General features: G+C 49.8%; 8 protein-coding genes across 8 annotated transcripts; 4 read left to right on the top strand and 4 right to left on the bottom strand.

The window, feature by feature from the left end:
- Nucleotides 1–474: 474 nt before the first annotated feature.
- On the top strand, nucleotides 475–2,845 carry EDD37DRAFT_581345 (fungal-specific transcription factor domain-containing protein). The gene is made up of 6 exons (XM_062814417.1): nucleotides 475–670; nucleotides 731–1,634; nucleotides 1,683–1,743; nucleotides 1,794–1,932; nucleotides 1,982–2,042; nucleotides 2,103–2,845. Exons 1-6 carry the CDS (start codon nucleotides 504–506, stop codon nucleotides 2,772–2,774), a joined length of 2,004 nt encoding a protein of 667 aa, XP_062667177.1. The 5' UTR covers nucleotides 475–503; the 3' UTR covers nucleotides 2,775–2,845.
- Nucleotides 2,846–3,531: 686 nt separating this feature from the next.
- EDD37DRAFT_672909 (MFS transporter) lies at nucleotides 3,532–5,800 on the top strand (the record flags this gene model as incomplete). Its single annotated transcript, XM_062819463.1, has 13 exons — nucleotides 3,532–3,728; nucleotides 3,783–3,858; nucleotides 3,916–3,964; nucleotides 4,023–4,098; nucleotides 4,158–4,253; nucleotides 4,303–4,339; nucleotides 4,473–4,734; nucleotides 4,786–4,862; nucleotides 4,917–4,970; nucleotides 5,023–5,208; nucleotides 5,265–5,383; nucleotides 5,440–5,486; nucleotides 5,542–5,800. 13 exons carry the CDS (start codon nucleotides 3,532–3,534, stop codon nucleotides 5,736–5,738), a joined length of 1,473 nt encoding a protein of 490 aa, XP_062667176.1. The 3' UTR covers nucleotides 5,739–5,800.
- A 394-nt stretch (nucleotides 5,801–6,194) lies between these two features.
- On the bottom strand, nucleotides 6,195–8,682 carry EDD37DRAFT_110519 (putative MoxY). Its single transcript, XM_062809204.1, has 4 exons — nucleotides 8,204–8,682; nucleotides 7,341–8,138; nucleotides 6,560–7,276; nucleotides 6,195–6,489 (listed from the first exon to the last, which is right to left on the bottom strand). Exons 1-4 carry the CDS (start codon nucleotides 8,485–8,487, stop codon nucleotides 6,402–6,404), a joined length of 1,887 nt encoding a protein of 628 aa, XP_062667175.1. The 5' UTR covers nucleotides 8,488–8,682; the 3' UTR covers nucleotides 6,195–6,401.
- Nucleotides 8,683–8,816: 134 nt separating this feature from the next.
- EDD37DRAFT_637743 (rhodanese domain-containing protein) lies at nucleotides 8,817–9,538 on the top strand. The gene has a single exon (XM_062817051.1). The coding sequence runs from the start codon at nucleotides 8,920–8,922 to the stop codon at nucleotides 9,334–9,336; it is 417 nt and encodes a 138-aa protein (XP_062667174.1). The 5' UTR covers nucleotides 8,817–8,919; the 3' UTR covers nucleotides 9,337–9,538.
- A 363-nt stretch (nucleotides 9,539–9,901) lies between these two features.
- EDD37DRAFT_568054 (alkanesulfonate monooxygenase) lies at nucleotides 9,902–11,350 on the top strand (the record flags this gene model as incomplete). The annotated part of the gene is made up of 1 exon (XM_062814176.1): nucleotides 9,902–11,350. The coding sequence occupies one exon, from the start codon at nucleotides 9,902–9,904 to the stop codon at nucleotides 11,348–11,350; it is 1,449 nt and encodes a 482-aa protein (XP_062667173.1).
- A 1,486-nt stretch (nucleotides 11,351–12,836) lies between these two features.
- EDD37DRAFT_652654 (fungal trichothecene efflux pump-domain-containing protein) lies at nucleotides 12,837–15,019 on the bottom strand (the record flags this gene model as incomplete). The annotated part of the gene is made up of 9 exons (XM_062818472.1): nucleotides 12,837–12,890; nucleotides 12,939–13,029; nucleotides 13,076–13,292; nucleotides 13,346–13,984; nucleotides 14,034–14,301; nucleotides 14,357–14,455; nucleotides 14,603–14,656; nucleotides 14,708–14,821; nucleotides 14,873–15,019. 9 exons carry the CDS (start codon nucleotides 15,017–15,019, stop codon nucleotides 12,837–12,839), a joined length of 1,683 nt encoding a protein of 560 aa, XP_062667172.1.
- Nucleotides 15,020–15,295: 276 nt separating this feature from the next.
- On the bottom strand, nucleotides 15,296–16,209 carry EDD37DRAFT_568323 (uncharacterized protein; the record flags this gene model as incomplete). The annotated part of the gene is made up of 4 exons (XM_062814185.1): nucleotides 15,296–15,488; nucleotides 15,537–15,760; nucleotides 15,816–15,897; nucleotides 15,953–16,209. The coding sequence occupies 4 exons, from the start codon at nucleotides 16,207–16,209 to the stop codon at nucleotides 15,296–15,298; spliced, it is 756 nt and encodes a 251-aa protein (XP_062667171.1).
- A 343-nt stretch (nucleotides 16,210–16,552) lies between these two features.
- On the bottom strand, nucleotides 16,553–18,267 carry EDD37DRAFT_611804 (major facilitator superfamily domain-containing protein; the record flags this gene model as incomplete). Its single annotated transcript, XM_062815311.1, has 5 exons — nucleotides 16,553–17,274; nucleotides 17,326–17,583; nucleotides 17,635–17,899; nucleotides 17,923–18,021; nucleotides 18,070–18,267. The coding sequence occupies 5 exons, from the start codon at nucleotides 18,265–18,267 to the stop codon at nucleotides 16,553–16,555; spliced, it is 1,542 nt and encodes a 513-aa protein (XP_062667170.1).
- Nucleotides 18,268–19,024: the final 757 nt, after the last annotated feature.

Here is a 19,024-nt window from a genome sequence, read left to right as displayed (position 1 = left end):
GGCAAGTCATGAGCGTCTGTCGCTCCAAGGTTGTTGCTTTGATATCTGAAGCAAGGCTTGCATCTGCCGTAGTCTTGCTTCCATCGCTTCTGTCAGTGGTTGAAAATCCTCGGATACGAAGCTTGACACGTCTTTCCATGATATCTGTCTTCCATTCCCCACGAGTACCACGATGTCAGAGAAGTGATCATCTCCTCCTTCTTGATCGTCCTCCATGCTGGTCCAATCTCATAGCTGCGATGGAGGAAATCGCTGCTGCTGTCGTCGGGACTCAACATCCTCACAAGGTCAGTGTTCCATGATGAGGAGGGTGTCTGTATGAGAAGAGTCTTGAAATCCGCGTCACACTGTCCGGACATACCCGTGTAACACGGACGACACCCCAACCGGATGAGGCAGGAACTCCGATTCCGACTCTCACTCTTCATGACCCCGCGGTCCGCTCGTGAACATTCCCCTCCTTTCCTCAACGCAAATACGCAGTCCAGTCTTACTTCTGCAGCATGCGGTCAACCGATACTGTGGCTCACGCGAGGGCTTCTTGTCATCGATGTCATCGCCGGAAGAAGAAGTGCGATCGCTCACTACCGCAATGTGACAATTGCCGACTCGCACGCGTATCGTGCAGTTTCCTCGACAGTGACCAGCAGATAGGATCTTACCCGATCGCGTGAGTGCCGTTACCAATTTTGATTCGAGGCATATGAGGTATCTAAACAAGACCTCATAGTTTTGTACAGGGGTTGGAGGCAAAAATTCGAGAACTTGAGAAGAATGCTGCACCAGCTTTGACATCACCAAACAATGCACTGGACTGGAATGCTGTGCCGGTCTTACCGTCAGCTAACACATTTGAGACGTCTAATCCATCCGCACCGAACGAACTATCAAATATCAATATCCTAGACGAACAACAACTAAATCTAGAGGATTTCCTGCTGGATATGGATATTTTTCACTACTCAGCTCCTGCCACTACCAGCATTGTTCTAAACGAGTGCGTTCAAGACTCGCGCGTCTCTCCCCGGCAAGCATCGCCAGTCTCTCTTTCCCAGGAGTTACGGTCACTTTCAATACAAGCCTTGGCCCAGGGGCACCTTGGGTCTTCCTCTGGTCTCTCTTTCGCCCAACTCACACAGACGGTCCTTCGCCGATTGTCGCCTGAGAAGGCTGATTTCGTGTTCAAAAACAACGGCGAGTCGGGAGGGCCCAACCCTTTGGTAGAAGGTGTGACCCCAACTCTCTCTGGGCTCACCAGCTCTGTATCGCTACATCCCAAATTGTTTGGTCTTCGCGCTCTGGGCGATGTAACGGAGCCGGAGGATGTCCTGTCTGGTTTACAATTACCAGACCAGTCGCACAGGAATCGTTTGGTGGATTTCTATTTCGCATGTTCTTATACACTCTACCCTATCCTCAGTCGGCGCGAAATCACATCGATCATTGAAGATCTTCTTTCTGATGACCAATCCCCTTCCGCCAAGTCTCCGTTATGTTTGTTCAAGCTGTGGATAGTTCTTGCGATAGGATCAGCAAACTATTGCGCGTTGGAAATGTCCGAAGAGTCTGAGCCCATGCTCTACTACAGCAAGGCTATGCTATACTTTGAGGCGGCCTTGGGATATGGGGATATGGTAAGTTTTCCAACTGCTCCTGTGCCAAGCTGCTGACACTGTCGGTAGGCCGCATTGGAAGTCCTGGCGTTACAGGTCTGCTACGCCTTCTTTAATCAATTAGGACCAAGTGGGTAGTATTCACCACCGTCGATTTGCGATGCTAATATAGTAAATCAGATACTTGGTTTCTTGTGGGACTAGCTGCGAGAATGGCGGTTGGCATCGGTCTGCATACATCCTCCACCTACGACTCCCTTCCCGTGCACGTCGCGGAAAGGCAAAAGCGAGTATTCTTCTCAGTATACATGATGGATCGGTAGGTTTGAAATCTTTGTAGATCCGAAAAAATATACTGACTTCTCAAGCGTTGTATCCTTGGCCCTGGGTCGACCGTTTGCTTTGAATGATGAAGATATTGACGTTCTGGTATATGGGTCCCCCTTATTTTCAATCGGTCACATCATCGGTTACTAACCTTTTTTCTAGCCATTCGTGCATGCCATTGACGAGAAATTGGAGGCGGTACTAGACGTGCCGAACCCTCTCCAGCCTTCCATTTTGGTGGTCCCTCTTCACATACTTGGCCTCAGAAGAATCGCCAGCAAAATTTCGAAAATGGTCTACTCCGCTAACACAGCCGTAGGCAAAAGTCTGGAAGAACGCGAGGCGATAATCAGGTTGCTACAAGAGGAACTCGTCGATTGGCGGCGCACCATGCCGTTCCCTCTACCAGACATTCACCCACGCGTACCTCAATTGTGCAGCAGCTGGTATGACTTTAACTTTTACACGCACCTTGCGATGCTGTACAGACCGAGTCCTCTCTCTCCCACCCTGAGCCAAGCGCGAGTCAAGATTCTCCTTGAAGCAGCAACAATGTCTATTCGCCAGGCCATGAATATGCACCGTCAGCAAAGATTTGCTTATAATTGGCTGAATCTTCTTGCAATATTCAAATCGTCGCTGTCTCTGATATATGCCGTCACAGCCCAGCCGAACAATCTCGTTGATGTCTTGAAGGGAACAGAGGTTGTACATGAGCTCGAATCAGCCATGGAATTGTTGGAAACACTAGGCATAAAATTCACAGCAGCAAAGAAGATCCGACATATGATAGGGGAGATCGTAGAAAGATATCAAGAATTATGTTGCAACTGAAGAAATGTATAATTGGGGTCGATGTATAGTACCTAGGTAGTATCTCCTAATTTACGCTAAGAGGAAGAGAGTATTGTTTGCGGTATATGTTCCTGGATACCGCGTACAGGACCACGCAACCGCTCGACTAGATTTGTCCTGCGACTCACATAATCCTTTACCGTGTATGTGAGTCATTAGAATACTGAATAGGGATTCAAATGACTTGGTGATAAAGAAATAGAGACAAGGCTGCTGACCCTGACGAGTAAGCAGCCTTTTGGGTTGGGAGACCTATCGACTGCATCGTGGGTCACAAGTCAAAGTCTAAAGTGGCTTCGAATTCGAATTCCCTTGATCATTCGGCCAAGTCCCTCATTTCAAGCGCTAGGTATTACAGGTATCTATGCTCGAACTATGTCGTCGGATGCTCCGCTTATCAAAGATATGAAATACGCAGCAATGCTCCTATCTCGTAGAATCGAAGTCCAAACGTCCTATTGACCTTCACTGGTGGGAGAATCAGGCACGTCTCTTCCTTTGTAGAGTACCTACGCGGCATAACCAATGCCGGTTCCTGTACGTTAGAAGTTATCTCTTCCATAGTCGGAGAGTCCGACTTTTTGGCACTGCGAGGATTAATCGTTATCCTCCAACTGGATTGCGCAATACGGCATGAGTGGTGAATGTTACTAATAAATAAGAGTCACAGTTGCATCGCTGGTTTTCACCTTCTCGTATTTGTATACTACCCCAATATTCATAGTCAACTATCGCGATGGAGGAGTTAACCGCAATTGGTATCGATGCGGCCACCAATCCCGAGTCAACGACGGAGCTCGGCGTGTCTAAGGCTGTGCATGGAGATATCGCCTTGAACTTCTTAGAGACGTCCCCTGAGGATTTCGTGGTCGAAAAGGAGGTAGCCAAACGAGTTCTCAGAAAGATTGATCTTCGCATTCTTCCCCTTCTCTGGTAAGATATTGTCTGAGGTTGGCTGTGGAATGTTATCTCTGATAGCAAGTGCAGCGTGACGCTCTTCTTACAATTTCTGGACAAGTCTACCCTTAGCTATGCCTCCATCTTCGGAATCATTGAAGATGCGGTATGCAAAACTCTCAGTCTTGTTCAGAATTTCACACATACTGACAATCCCTTGTAGCACCTTGTTGGAACCGATTATTCTTGGTTGTCGAGTATCTTCTACTTCGGTGAGATGAAAAATCTTCGGAACAAGACTAAAGCATGTTGCTCATGAGGATACCACAGGATATATGATATCACAACCGATTTCTGCGTATACTATGCAGCATTTCTCGCCAGCAAAATGCCTCAGTTTCAGCGTGTATGAACCTTCACCACGCTCCATCTTCTTTGCGCCGAGACTAACGTCAAGAACGCCAGGTTTTGGTGGGGAGTTATCCTTTTCATGCATGTTGTTTGCGATAGCTTTGCGAAGCTCATGGCGGTCCGATTTTTTCTAGGCATGGCAGAGGCAATGTGAGCTCCCATATCCCACGGTGTATTGAAGATTACTGACATGCCAAAGTGTGACACCGGCGTTTCTCTTGATCACGAGTGGCTGGGTAGGTACTCCTTGATGAATGTTTATTTGCATCCAGGCATGCGTCTTTGAAGGCATTCAGAGTCTTCGCAGCCTTCTCAGGTACATCGTGTGTTGGACAGAAACATCACGCTAACTTGGAGATGAAAATTTAGTATCCGCGAAGTATGCAGCCACTTCGCATGGGAGCATGGTATGCCTTCAACGGCGTCGCAATAATGTTCGGTGGTCTCATCGCATACGGGCTTGGTCATATTCATGTGGACAACATTTCACCGTGGAAGTGGATGTTCATCGTTCCTGCCGGGATGTCCATTCTATGGTCGATTGTACTCTTCTTTTGTCTACCAACTTCACAATTGACGGCGTCATTTTTCAATGATCATGAGAGACGCACAGCCATCGAGCTGATCCGCAGTAACAACACTGGCATTCACGGCAAGACTTTCAAGAAAGAGTAGGCGAAAGAGGCGCTACTCGACCCGATCACCTGGTTCCTGTTCTTCCTCAATCTTCTCTTCAATGTTCCCAATTCTATCTCATCAGTACGTTTGCCCTGAAAAAATACTGCAGGCTTACATTTACTGATTTCCTCTCAGTTCGGCAGTCTTATTATCTCCAACTTCGGGTTTGGTTCATTGGAAACCACGCTGGTTAGTTCTTGCTCTACTTGGTTTTTGGGCTTGACTAACATTGTCAATTCAGCTTAGCATGCCTGGTGGTGCGGTCGAAATCCTAACCATGACTCTTATCCCCTTACTCAGTATGAAAGTCCACAACTCTCGGCTGTGGTGTACGTTTGGCGTGGTTTTGGTAGCACTTCTTGGGACAGCCTTGATATTTGCTTTACCATACGGGGACAAGGGTGGCTTGCTTGCAGGATATTGGCTGGTAAGAATCTGGCACAGCTTACCATGAGATTCATCTCCGCTAATCTCATTGACAAGATCTTTATCTTCCCCACTGCCGGAATCTTGCTATACTCGATGTTAGGCGCCAATGTGGCAGGTCACACCAAAAAGGTCACGACGAACGCAGTGGTCCTGATCGGCTATTGTGTTGGAAAGTGAGTTGATCAATCTAATCTCTTGAGCGGCAAGTCTGACGGAAACCTTCCAACAGTATCATAGGACCACAATTCTTCAAGTCGGAGCAAAAGCCTCGATACAGTAAGCTACACATTCAATTCCAATACAACCATACCAGGAGTACTGACAACGCTAGGGTTGGCAATTGGTTCATTCTTGGTTTGTTGGTGTCTCATGCTTGTCCTGTGCCTACTGTTTCGCTTCTACCTCCGCCGGCAAAACAAACGCCGAGAAGCACACCAGGAGGCCACCACCGAAATCGAATACGAATCCAATATCGAGTTCCATGATTTGACAGATCGGCAAAATCCGAAATTCGTGTATATTTTATAGGACAGGCATGGAATGAAGTTCGATAGCATGGCGACTTTGATAGTATGAGTCGGATGCGCGCCATGAAGGTCATCAGCACGAAGGCGCCCAGAGGGCAAGGGGCGCCCGTGGAGAGGACAAAGCCTCGTTGGCAAGGCTGTCAAGGCACGTGACGAAAAGGGGGTGGAACCGAGCACGCAGTCTAACTTGCGAATATAACAGTCGTTACCAGGTAGATACAAGATCGAGAACACTGTACCATAGCCCCTGACAGCTCGGTGCTCTAACCTCGATACTCCGGAATCCCATCTTGCATTGTGTCACGTAACCCTTGAAGTGCTTCATAACACTTTGATTGCCTTTTCGACAGATACCACCCACACACCGACGTCATGGCATCTCGTTCTCACGCAAAGTCGCCAGCCGTATCGGTAATTTTGGGCTTGGAGAGTAGCTGAACTACCCACTTAGGTAGAATAGCCTTGAAGGCGGAACGATGTGAAGGCGGACTGTTTCTATGGGGTGAAAGGCCAAGCAGAAGCTGTTGACAGATTCAGATTGTCTACCGCCCCAAGCCTGACTGCCTAGCCGCCAAAAAGCCAAAGTGCTGTAGCCCACAAATGCTCGTCGACTTTTGAGTTGCCGGATTTGTCGGCCTTGTGCGACATTTTGGGGGAGACTTCATCAAGGGGTATTTTCCGTTGCGTTTTCTCCGTTGAGTGCTTGTCGTGGCTTTATGATTCCTTTGGGACCCGCTGGAGGGAAGAACCATCTAGACATCCATTAGTAAACTTCGTTCACAGGTAGATGACGGCTGTAATGAGCAGCCCGGAGAGACTTACGAGATATCTTCAAACTCATCCACACCTCTTGCCAGCTTTTGGGCTCGCTCGGCCTCTTCCAGGGTAAACCCACCCGCGAGCCAGGCAAATTTCATTGACGGGTCTGGACACAAGCTGACCCAGTCGAAATCCTCGTAGCGTTTGGTCAGGAGCAACTGGAAAAAGTGGAGGCGGGTTCCTCCGTGCAGCGACACCAGTGGGCCGTCTTTGACGCCGTTCTTGTACGTGCTGGTGCAAGGAGAATTGTAAGAGGTCTGTTCCAACCATGAAAGGCTCTGCCGTTGCCAAAATTCCACCGACTCCGGGTTTGGACGCACGTAGCCGTAATTTTCCGTCTGCAGTTTTCGTACGAGATCGGAAATGTACGCGGTGATAAATTCAATGGAGGAAATCATGCTCCCATGACCGACCGGTGCTCCAGGACCCAAGTATACAAAGTAGTTTGGCATGTCCGTTGTCGTCACTGAAAGATATGCTTGCGGATTGACGACCCATTTCTCTCGAAGATTGACGTTGTTCTGTCCGATGATTGGGAATCGTGGGGCGAAGGCGACGTTGAATCCTGTCGCGCAGATGATGGAGTCAGCCGAAACCTCACGACCATCAGCTGTGCAAAGCCCCGTTCTGGTGAAGGAATCGATCTCTCCCCAGACGACCTCCACCTTGTCCGAGCACAGAGCCTCAAGATAGCCATTGCCCGGAGTCGGCCGACGACATCTATTCCATTTGCACATCAGCTCAGGTCCTCCGTTAGGGTGATGCTAGGGGGTGGTTAACTCACCCTACTGCATACTCTGGAAGCAGAAGCTTAATCAGATCTGGCCGGCCGGCCAGTCTTTTTGACATCAACTCAGAAGTAGCCAACTTGGCTGACGCTTGTTCCTTGCCATTTCTGATGTACATGCGCATCCGAGAGTTGAGCTCGCTCTCCACCTCCACCCTGTATGCATAATATTCGTCCGGGTTCTCTGCCCATCTCTTCTTCTGCTCTTCATCAAAGGCGTAGTTGGCTCCCTCTTGCCGGGCAAACTTTTGTGCATATCCTCCACTGATCCATGTCGGCGTTCGAAGGAAGACGTATATTTTCTTCACTTGGTTCACAATCGCCGACAGTATTTGAATCCCACTGCTCCCATTACCTATCAGTGCTACGGTCTGGTTTGGGTTGAATCTGTGGTTCTCGGGCCAAATGGCAGAGTGAAGTAGCTCCCCCTCGAAGACTTCTCTGTTGGGTATCGACGGCCATTTCCAATCATTCAGCCATCCAGTACAGCTGATAAACACATCGCATTCGTCGATGAATCTCTCTGGCTGCTGATTCGCTGTCTCCCCAGCAATTGAAGTGCTCCTGTCACGGTGATGCGTTCTTTCAACCTCGACTTGCCATTTCATTCGCTCCTCGATCCACTTGGCGCCAACGACCTTATGCGAGAGCTTCAAATACCTCCGCAACCCATGCTGATCCACCACGTCTTCCAGGTACTGTCGAATCTCCCCTGAGGTTGCATAATAGTTCTCGAAATAGGGGTTCGGCGCCCATGAGAACTGATAGTTGTGCACAGGGATATCGCAGGCACACCTGTTCGGCAAACAAATCAGTTAGAAGTGACATCAAGGAATCCAATTCCACATGATAATAATTACCCTGGATACCTATTTTCATACCACGTTCCTCCAATTCCGGGGTTCTTTTCGTAGACTGTCAACGTGACTGCTTTCATCCTATTGCCAGCTTCAATCTCATGCGCCATGGAGAGACCACTGATGCCGGCTCCGGCAACAATCATTTTGATTGGCCGTGGGCTTTTGAAAGGTACCCTGGATAACTGGTATGCAAGTTGGTCGCGCTGCTCGTAGGCTGCTGTGGCAGTACCAAGTTGACCATCTTCGGCGACTCTCCTGAAATATCCCGTTGCTTCGTTTGCCATGTTGATACAATCTGTACACGGGTTGTAGAAAAGAAAAAATAATTAAAATCTATGTCGCGTCAACAAGGTCGAAATGAGAATGTCAGAATCTGCTGGCGAAGATATACGAGTATATTTGGGAACAATAATGATGATGGCCAAATCTACCATCGGCCAGAATTCTACCGATAAGGGTCTCCCAGGTAAAATCATGGTGTGCTAAATATCATTCTGATTAACGTAAGTCAAGTCTCCATCGAGGAGGGGAATTGCGCCATCCGCGCCACGTTGACGAAAAAGTGGAAATCTGTAGTCGGAGGCTCCGACATGTTATAAGACTACCACTACCACTCGTAGTCCGTCATCTCGGCCTCCTCTCCATCCAAAGTGAGCAATATTGTTTTGAATCATAATCATTTACAGGACGTGCCAAAGGAAACAATAATAGCGACAATGACTACACCCGAGCCCCCACCTGGATCGCAGAGCATTGAGCAGATACTGGCATCAGCGAGATCCGAACTCAAACGTCTAACACCGAAGGAAGCCTACGAGAAGTTGACGGGAAACCGAGATCCCCCGGCGATTCTGGTGGACATACGCCCGGCGGCTCAGCGTGCCGCCAAAGGAGAAATCGAAGGCTCCCTCATCATCGAGCGCAATGTGCTCGAATGGCGATTTGATCCTCAGTCCAAGACTCGCCTGCCGATTGCAGATCGGTATGATCACAACATTATTGTTCTCTGCCAGGAGGGCTACACGAGTTCGTTGGCCGCCAAAGCCTTGAGGGACATTGGATTGAAGAATTCTACCGACGTTGTTGGTGGGATCAGAGATTGGCAGGAGGCGGGTCTGCCGACGAAACTGTGATCGTTAGAAGTTTCAAGCGTCGGCACGAGATTTTGTTCTTTCAGCACCACAGCATGGGGGCTAGCATTCCTAAACTGGATACATCGAACATTCCAACAAATGTCGTATCTGCTTCTTGCCCTGCCAAATGTGATTGACAATACTAGTGAGGTGTCTCCCTTAGACGGCTCTTCCGCAAGTGATTACTTTAACAAGTCAAGCCTTGAATAGATAGTCGTGGGCGGGCCTTCCGACAACCAGACGCTTACGCACTAACTTTGATCTATCACACTCTAATTGTTACTACTGAAGTACGTTGGGTAAGACCTCGTCATGCCTGTTATCTCACGATTTCCGTCATGTCCGATCTCTCGACGCTTCCGACCAGTCGGCCCTTCCGGTCGTGGGACTTGTCCGATAGTTAGGCTTAGGCGCCGACAGGAGCCCACGTACCTAATCACGACAAGAAAGCGTCTCTCATGTGACCAGATAATCATCGTGTTACGCCGTATAAAACACACTGCTCTGTAAATGCGAGATATACCTAGGACAAAGGTAGAAGCGAACAACTTGGTCCCCAAACAGAATGGCGCAAAATCATATCTCTGCAACAACCAATGGTGAAAATGTTGAGAAGAAGAAAAAGATGATTTTGAATGCGTTTGTCATGAACTCACCCGGCCATCTGGCTACGGGGTTTTGGAAACACCCTAGAAATAAAACAACCGAGTATACTAAACTCAAGTTTTGGACGGATCTGGCGCAAATGCTCGACAAAGCCGGGTTCCACGCTCTCTTCGTTGCCGATGTCCTCGGCGCATACGACATATACAAAGGTCCTGGAAACCATGGACCGGTGACCTCTGCTGGCGCTCAATTTCCCATCAACGACCCCCTTTACACGGTTCCGGCAATGGCAGCTGTTACCAAGAATCTCACTTTTGGCATTACCGCTTCGACGACGTACGAGGCACCCTACGCGCTCGCAAGGCGATTTTCCACTGTGGACCATCTTTCCGAAGGTCGTGTGGCGTGGAACATTGTTACTTCATATCTCGAAAGCGCTGCGAGAAACTTTGGATTGTCGACCCAAATTGAGCATGATGAGCGATACCGCATTGCCGACGAGTACATGGACGTGGTCTACAAGCTTTGGGAAGGCTCCTGGAGAGACGATGCGGTTGTGAAGGATCTCAAGACCGGGCAATATGCTGTTCCGGAGCGCGTCCGTCAAATCCACCACGAGGGAAAGTACTTCAAGGTCCCCGGTCCCCATCTTTGCGAACCTTCTCCTCAGCGCACACCGTTCCTCTTCCAGGCCGGCACATCTCCATCTGGTAGAGACTTTGGTGCAAAGCACGCCGAGGCCATCTTCGTCTCCGGACAGGACCCCGCGAAGGTCAGAAAGTCGGTCGATGCTATTCGACAACTTGCAAAGGACAAATATGGCCGGGACCCTTCTCATGTAAAGGTGATCCTTGGTATGATCATCATCGTCGCCGAGACGGACGCGGCCGCCGAGGCGAAAATGGAGGAAATGCGGCCGTACGGCGATAGAGACGGCGCTCTGGCAATGTTTGGCGGCTGGACCGGGATTGATCTCTCCCAGTACCCCGATGACGCCGATTTCAGATTCAGTGGCCCGTCGCAAATCCAAGGCTTCGTCAACAACTGGGCGGCTGAAGTCCCCGGTAGCAACAACCTGAAGTGGACCAAATCAACAATCGCCGATTATCTCATGATGGGAGGGCTCGGAGCAAAGGCTTGCGGAAGTCCCAAAACGGTGGTTGATGAGTTGGAGAGGTGGATGGAGCTGGCTGACATTGATGGCTTCAATCTGGGTCACATCATCAATCCTGGCTCTTTCGAAGACATTATCGAATTCGTCCTACCAGAGCTCCAGAGCCGTGGGCTTTTCCGAACTGGTGTCGAAAAGGCCGGAGCGACAACCCGGGAGGTGTTTTTCGGAGAGGGTGGTGGTTTCTTGCTTGGAGACCATCCAGGCCGAAAGTTCCGTTGGAATCCGTGCGAATAACACTTCCCGTATCTTGTTGTGCCGATCTAACATTGAGACCAAGTTCAGAGACGACCCCAGCACAAGAACCAACTACAACGCTGTAAAGGTTGTCGATGGCCCAAGTCAGCAAGCATTGGTCGTTACCCGAGAAGGCCAGTTCAAAGTTGACCCATCGTTTCCAATGCCAATCATTGAGAAGGACAACGAAATCATGATCCGTAGCCGTGCGGTCGGGCTGAATCACATGGACTGGAAGTCTGTTCAGTACAACATCTGCCTTCCCTCGTTTCCATGGATCATGGGTCGAGAAATGGCCGGGGTTGTCGAGAAGGTTGGAAGTGCTGTGACCGACTTCAAAGTTGGAGACCATGTGTGGACCAGTACCTATTACCGAGATAGGAGAGCCGGATGTTTTCAAGAGTTTGTTGTTGTCCCAGAGCTTACAGTCAGTAGTATCCCATCAAATTTAACCTTCGAGTCGGCAGCCTGTCTCGGGGTGGGTGCCATCACGGCAGCAATGACCTTGTGGAAATGGCTCGAGGTCCCGATGCCTTCTGCCCTTTCGGTGTCGTCATCAGAAGAAGCAGCAAATGCCGAGCAATACATCTTGATCTGGGGAGGCTCTACGATAGTGGGCCAGTTCGCTATCCAGATTGCCCTTCGGGGTAACTTCAATGTCATTGCGGTGTCGTCAGAGGAGTCCAGATCGATTATTGAAGAGTTTGGAAATGTGCATGTTGTCACGAGATGCAATCGATCCAACGGGGAGATCATAGCCGAGATCCGCAAGATTGGAGGGGACCGAACTGTGAAGGCAATGGATCTCGTCGGGTCAGAAACCGCAGCATGCTGCATCAGAGCGTTATCAACCACTTTACCCAGTATTTTTGCACATCTTGTGACGATGCCAAAGTCTCTATCCATCCCGAGCAATATCACGGTCCGGGAGGTGGCAATGAAGAAGTTTGTTCTGGACGAATCGTCGAAGGCGTACTCGACTGAACTGAATGAAATCGTTCAGTCTGGAGTTGTCAAACTTCCACAGATCAGCATTCTAGAGGGAGGACTGAGTCGAGTAGACGAAGGTCTTCGAATCCTCCAGATGGGTGGTATGAAGGGAAGAAAACTCGTCGTCAGCATGTGAGAAGAAGGACAAGAACACCTCAGTCAGCTATTAGCCAGTATAAAAAAGTAACTCTTGTCAGATCTGTGTTTGCAACGTCTCAAAGGACGAAGACGAGAGAGTCGCACCAGGTAAATACGATCGAGGACTGTCTAAGGTACGTATATATGCCGGCGGTATTTTCGATGAACGAATGGTGAGATGCCGAGCGCGAGAAATGGGTCAATAAAGGAGGTAAACAGAGGCTGCCATATCCTACCTAGAAGAGTTGGACACGGGAATACAGTGGTAGGGGGAATTCTAGAATAACACCCCTTGCGCTTTCTGGTGGCCTCCTAGGATTTTCCCCCACACTCCATCTGATCACCACTCCTTCACGCATCAATGATTCCTGTTCCTTGACGCCATCTCGGTATTCTCAAGATAAACCTCGATCTGGTGTCAATGTTAGCAAATGCGATCGTGGCACCTGAGGAGGCATACCTTGTTGTTCATCTTTGCATCCACGTCTTTACAACAGGCTGAAGCAATGATGCCGACAACACCGAATGCAAGTGAGGTAAAAGCGACGATTCTTCTTTGCGTTAGTACAAGGTCGAAGGACGCTACATCATACGCACCTGATTCCATGCACAGTGGCCTCAGCAACTGCGTTTGCCACAGCAGCCGCGACCTTTGTGCCAAACTCCTTTGCCAGCGCCGAAGTGCCAACCACCTTCATCAAAGCAGCAATCTGTGACTCGGGCAATCCTGCAGCTACTGCTGCAGACGGAACGAGTTTCATAATCCAGGTGTTGGTGGTGTTGGTCAGGATAGTGGTATAAACTGCTGCGGCGACTGTGAATGCGTCAGTATCTCTCTTTTCCAGGAGGGATGTGACAAGGCCATACTGGAACCTGCTGCAAATCGGACGACCCCGGAAATCCCACCACTGATTCCAAGGTCTTTGTGTTCAACACCCATCTGGCTGACAGCGATAGCGAGGTAGATGGCCCATCCATATCCAGTTTGCGAGAGGAAAACGAACGCAATCATCAAGGATTTGTTGTGTTGAGTTGCCAGGGCAAGCAAGGATCCGAAAAAGACCATGAAGAAAACTGAACCAGTCAACTGCCACTGCCAGTTCCTGATGCTTCGACCGAAAATTGCTAGCGAGCCAGCGCCGGTAAGGATTGCGAAGCCTTGCGGCAAAGACAGCGCTATACCATATCTCCAATCGGCCCCCCCGTCGGTGTAGAATGTATTGATCATCGTGGGCCACAGAATGCTGCTGGAGTAGTAGAACATATTCACAACGCCTAGGGCGATTGCTGGGGCCGTGAAGTCTCTGCCGTGAGAGGAGGTGAAGACGTAGGTCGGGGTCAAGGGATGCTTCAGTTTGGCGAACCTCTCCCAGCAGGCGAAGCAGATGATGAAGAAGAATCCAATCACTAAAGGAGCAACGACGTGTGCGTTATTGGACGGAAAGATTGTGGTGTAGACGATCCCTATGAGCAAGGGAACTGCTCCCACAATGAACAAAATTCCTCCTAATCGAGCATGTCAGCATGATACTGGGAGGAGTGAGGCCTGCCTTACCGACATAGTCAATCTCCTTGACCATTTGGTGGATTGGGATGCCATACGGATGAGCAGGGGGAAAGTATAGAAAGAGGAGACCCAAGAACGAGAGGAACTGAGCGATCGCGGCAGCCCAAAAGTTCCATTGCCAGTTGCCATGCTCGATTCCGAGTCTGCCACTTGCTGGCCCGATAATGACGGCCATGATGGTGGTTATATCAGCGATGATGACCCCAATGTGCCTCCACTTGTTTGGAAGAAGTTCTGAAAGGGCAAAGGCCGCCATCTACAACCAAATCTATGAGTACCTTGGACTGAAATGTGGGTGCCCAAATACAAACCTGGCAGTTGCCTCCACCGAACCCTGATATGGCCATTCCTGCGACCACAGCGTTGGCGCTTTTACTGGTCGCAGTAACTATGTGGCCTACAGTACAGACCTAGATTAAGGTCAGTGAACTCAACGTTCGATGTCGGAAATGCTGCGCAACAAACCAGATTTCCAATCACGAGGAACCACCGTCGGCCGAGAAGATCTGTGTTGGCACCACTAAAGTCACTCGGTCAGAAATGAACTGCAAACCCACGATGAGGAATTCGTACCAGAGCATGAAGCAAGTTGTGATTGAGATCGTCCACGCCTGCCCGCCCGATTAGTCTGCCGGAAAGTGTCTCAAGCGACTTCTCTGTACCGGAATGATCCAATATGCCCTGCTTGGTTCTCCAAGTTCCGTAGCGACCAGGCTTCCGATGCTTGCCATGACAGGAATGGGCCAAAAAGAGAGGCCATAACCGCACGAGAGGATCTAGCAGACATGTCAGACGGTTCTTCGGGATAGGACGCGAGGCCTCCCAACCATAACCACAACCCACGTCTTGAGTGTAACGACTGGCTCTTCATCTTCCTCGGGGTCACCCGAAATCTGTGTCTCTTCATCTTTGTAATGAGCCTCATGTCTCGCAGTTTCTGCAGAAGGATCTGGGATGTCTTTGTCTACAGCCATGTTCTCTAGGTTGCGTGGCACAGGATGTATAATAGACCAAGGGGGATGAGGCTGAAACCACCAGCCAGAATATTGATCTATATGATATGAGTGGATGCGGGGGAGAAAACCTGGAGAATGATGTCCGTGCCTTACAAATCTCAATGCACACGAGCCGCATTCAGGGCCCAGAGGGAGAATCGATGCGTTGGTCCTGTTGATCCACGACATGGGACAATCAGGATCAAACCAGTCATCTAAAAATGATCGATTTCGTCACTCCTGCTAGATGAGGTCTCAAAGCACACCTCCGTCCACCCGATAATCTGCGGCGGTCGCATAGCTGCTAGCATCACTCATCAGGTACACCACTATTCCATTGAGCTCAGAAGGCTTTGCGATGCGGTGCATAACACAGTTGTCCTCGAAAAGTTTTCTGCGTGACTCGTCCCCCGTTATCACGGATTGCAGCATATCAGTCATCATACAGCTGTCGGTGTGTCAGAATCGTTGCATTCAAATCGTGCCAAAGACATACCCGGGGCTAATCGAGTTGACTCGGATGTTGTACTGTGCCAACTCGGCCGCCGCTTGCTTCGTGAAGCCACGAACACCGAATTTGGATGCCGTATAAGCAGTGATGGTCTGCGGCCACAGCGACTGGTGTGATGCAGTCGAGGCAATGCAGATTATACTGCCGCCGGACTTCTGCTCCTTCATTTTGGCCGCGCAATGCTGAACCGTATAGAACACGGCATTGAGCTATCATTCAAGGTTCAGTCGCTGCCCGTATTGCGAGCCTTCGAGAAATACCTACATTGACCGCCAATGTGCTGTCGATGTCACTTTTGGAGTGTTCGAGAAAAGGCTTGTCTCGAATGATACCAGCAGCTGGAATGCTTCGTTGTTGACATCAGTATAAGTTCCACAAGATACGATGAGATAGAAGAATACCATCCATTGATAGAACCAAAATCATTGGCGATTGTGTCGATGGTAGATTTTAATCCATCGTAGTCGGTGACGTCGGCCTGATAGTATTTGTGGTTACCTCCCTTTCCTTGGAGCTCGAGGAACGCTTCAGACGGCTTGCTGGCGAGGTCGATAACAGCGATGTTGGCACCAAATTGGGCCAGACATTGAGCAAAATGCAACCCCAGCCCTCGAGCGCCTCCAGTAATGACCACTGTTTTCCCTCTAACCTCGAACATCTTGCCGGGATCGGCTCCTGAGGAGCTCTTGTCCCATAATGCCATGTCAGCGACTAGGTATCAGAAGCCCAGATGCTAAAAGAAAGACCCTAGGGTGGATGGTTCAGAATAGATGATAGACTAAATGGGAGTAGGTAATGCACCCAGCTACATCCTTGTATTCAACCTCCCCTGTAGCTGCAGTAATGGTTTTGCAGGAATCAAAGTATGGAGAATGATCTCCGAGATCTCCTCATTTATTTGGCTTTCACTTTGGGACCTCGGATAAGAAGTTCTTGAGGACTCTAAACTGGGGATCGAAATCCGAGAATCCTAATAGGGTCTTATTCAGATTTCCACGGCCTCACAGAGCATATCGCCATCGAGGATGGAAGTCACACAGATCTTCAAACGTCTTGTCAGCACTGTCGTCAATCTGACCACTCTGCACCAGCTCTTCGGCACGACGGTCTCGGTCGGCATTGGCACGTGAAAGCATGAAATACACGATCACAGTACAAATGGCCGCCAGAATGTAAAAGCCCAGTGCGACGCCGTGACCCTTAAAGAACCGCGGAGGATGGTCGTACACCTGCGTGGCGATGATGCTCTCGCATTGGATGAAGATCTGAGAGGCCCAAGTGGTGGTCACGCGCTTGGTGTAGCCGCCGTGGAATGTGAAAGACCAGGCAACACTGATCGCCAGGCCAGGGTATGCTCCTGCGAGAACAAAGCATGCGCCAGCAACGAGGGCGACTTTGTTCGTCGTTGAGAGGAGGATGACGAATCCTGTGATGCTTGTGCAGAGACAACCAAGCAGTATGGGGAACTTCCGGTTGAGGCGGTCGGATGTGTAAGGGACGGTAATCAGGGTGAGTAGCCCAAAAGCGTAGGGAATCATCGAATATAGCTGAGTGTCCAATGCCGAGAATCCAAACTCCTTGATGAATGTGGGGAGGAAGACTGAAAAGGCACCGATACCAATCCCTTGAGCGCCGATGATGGCTGAACCTAGATACATCTTCGGGTCTTTGAGTGCAATAAGAATCTGGTGATATCGAGCTCTTGATCCTTCAGTATTTTGACCTATTACACATCATTAGATCATTCGACCACGCTGCCGTGTGTCATACTTACTTGCGACCATTCTTGCAGAGATCATCTTACGTTCGTCCTCATGTCGGAAAAAGAAGTTGCCTTTCTGGATGACTGTGTCTGGGAGACCGGGAAGAAGGGCAATAACGATCAAGCCCCAGAATATTGTGATGGCGCCCTCAATAATGAACAACCATTGCCATGAGTCGAAGCCCAGCACTTTATCCACGTGCTTCTCTAAGCCCCAGGAGATGATGCCACTAATAGCTCCAGCAACTGGACTCATTCCGTAGATGGCCGCTGATCGCTCGTCAGTATGAGCTCAGCGCATTGTTGGATCATTAGACAAACCCGTTCGAGTTGACAGTTCGTTCGGCCTATACCAGAGACTGATGTACAGATATGCGTTATTGACAAAAGCCTCCGCAAAGCCAATCAAGACACGGAGAACCATGACTGATGCATACGATTTTGCTGATGCCATGGCGCACGCAAAGATGCCAAACAACACCGCGTTCACACCGAGGACGAAGCGTGGGGGACATATTCGGAGCAGGAGACCCGCAGGTAGTTCCAGCACCATGTAGCCGAGGACTTTTGGGATCAGCAGGGGAGCCTGCACGAGCAGGAAAGAGAAACCGTACAGAACATCATGACACAGTTGTAGAACTGCTGGCTGGTCAAACGAAGGTCGACTTGCATACCCATTACGCGGGCGTTTCCGATTTGTCCTCGGTCCTACAATCGTCAGTCATACCAGACACGAAACAGAAGCAGAGTTCGTACCAGGTAGCCAAAGAACAAACTGCCCGACAGTAGTGGTAGAATGAGCATGTCTTGCTTGCGGACCAGACGTTTTTCCTCCCTGGACTTCTTGTGGCGGACACGAACGTCAACATGGGGGATCTCAGTCTTGAGGCTTGGTATATTGTCAAAGCACTCGGCTTGCGCCACACCTGACTTTTCGATCACCGGCTCGGGCATTGCATCCATCTCTGCGCAAGATTTCTGTTGGAAGCGATGTCGTGTCGCAATGAGAAGTCGCTCGAAGCCGTGCATGGCATCAGATTGATCGAGGTAACAGGCTTCTTATGTACTGACTTTCCAATATATCAGAGGCCGAGATCCTCCCCATACCCCGGTCCGCAGAAGGGGGTCCCCACGCCGCAATGGGGTAAGCTGGGCTGATTTGCAGGCAGGACTACTCCCCCGAAAGAAGGCATGTCCGAAAAAATTACCCAAAGACCGGTCACATGACCGGCGTCGACATTGGTAACGGCCAAATCTGACGAACGGATCACGTCCCATTCCTGAAGCGACATTCAAACCCCAGGGTCCTAGTACGTGTAGTATTCCTGAGCAGGGGAGAGAAATCGAGAGGCGTTGGAGCATGTCCACGTCCCAAGATCTGACCGAGGCAGGCGTGCCGATTCAATCTTGCATGCCATTTCGTCGAGGATAGCCCGCTCATCTTGCAGGGCGCCCATTAGAGATACTGACTGCGGGACGTCCTACCCGTAGATACGAGGCTTGTTCCTGCTGTACGCTCTCTTACTGTGTGTGGCGATGATAAGAAGCTGTTATGTGAGAGCTGCGTAGTTGATAGTATCAAGCATCGGCATTGGTCCTTCGGGCTCAAAGTTTGCATCGAAGCTCAACGGAACGTCCAAAGTGGCTAGCCAATCGTAGTCAGGAAAGGTTCCATTTGGTGACCAGGACGATGATAGGTATTTCGAGGATT

The sequence above is a fragment of the Exophiala viscosa genome, assembly GCF_022695815.1.
Source record: "Exophiala viscosa unplaced genomic scaffold EDD37scaffold_10, whole genome shotgun sequence".
Lineage (NCBI taxonomy): Eukaryota > Fungi > Ascomycota > Eurotiomycetes > Chaetothyriales > Herpotrichiellaceae > Exophiala > Exophiala viscosa.
The sequence above is the reverse complement of the archived record's forward strand: the minus strand, read 5'-3'. Positions and strand labels throughout refer to the sequence as shown.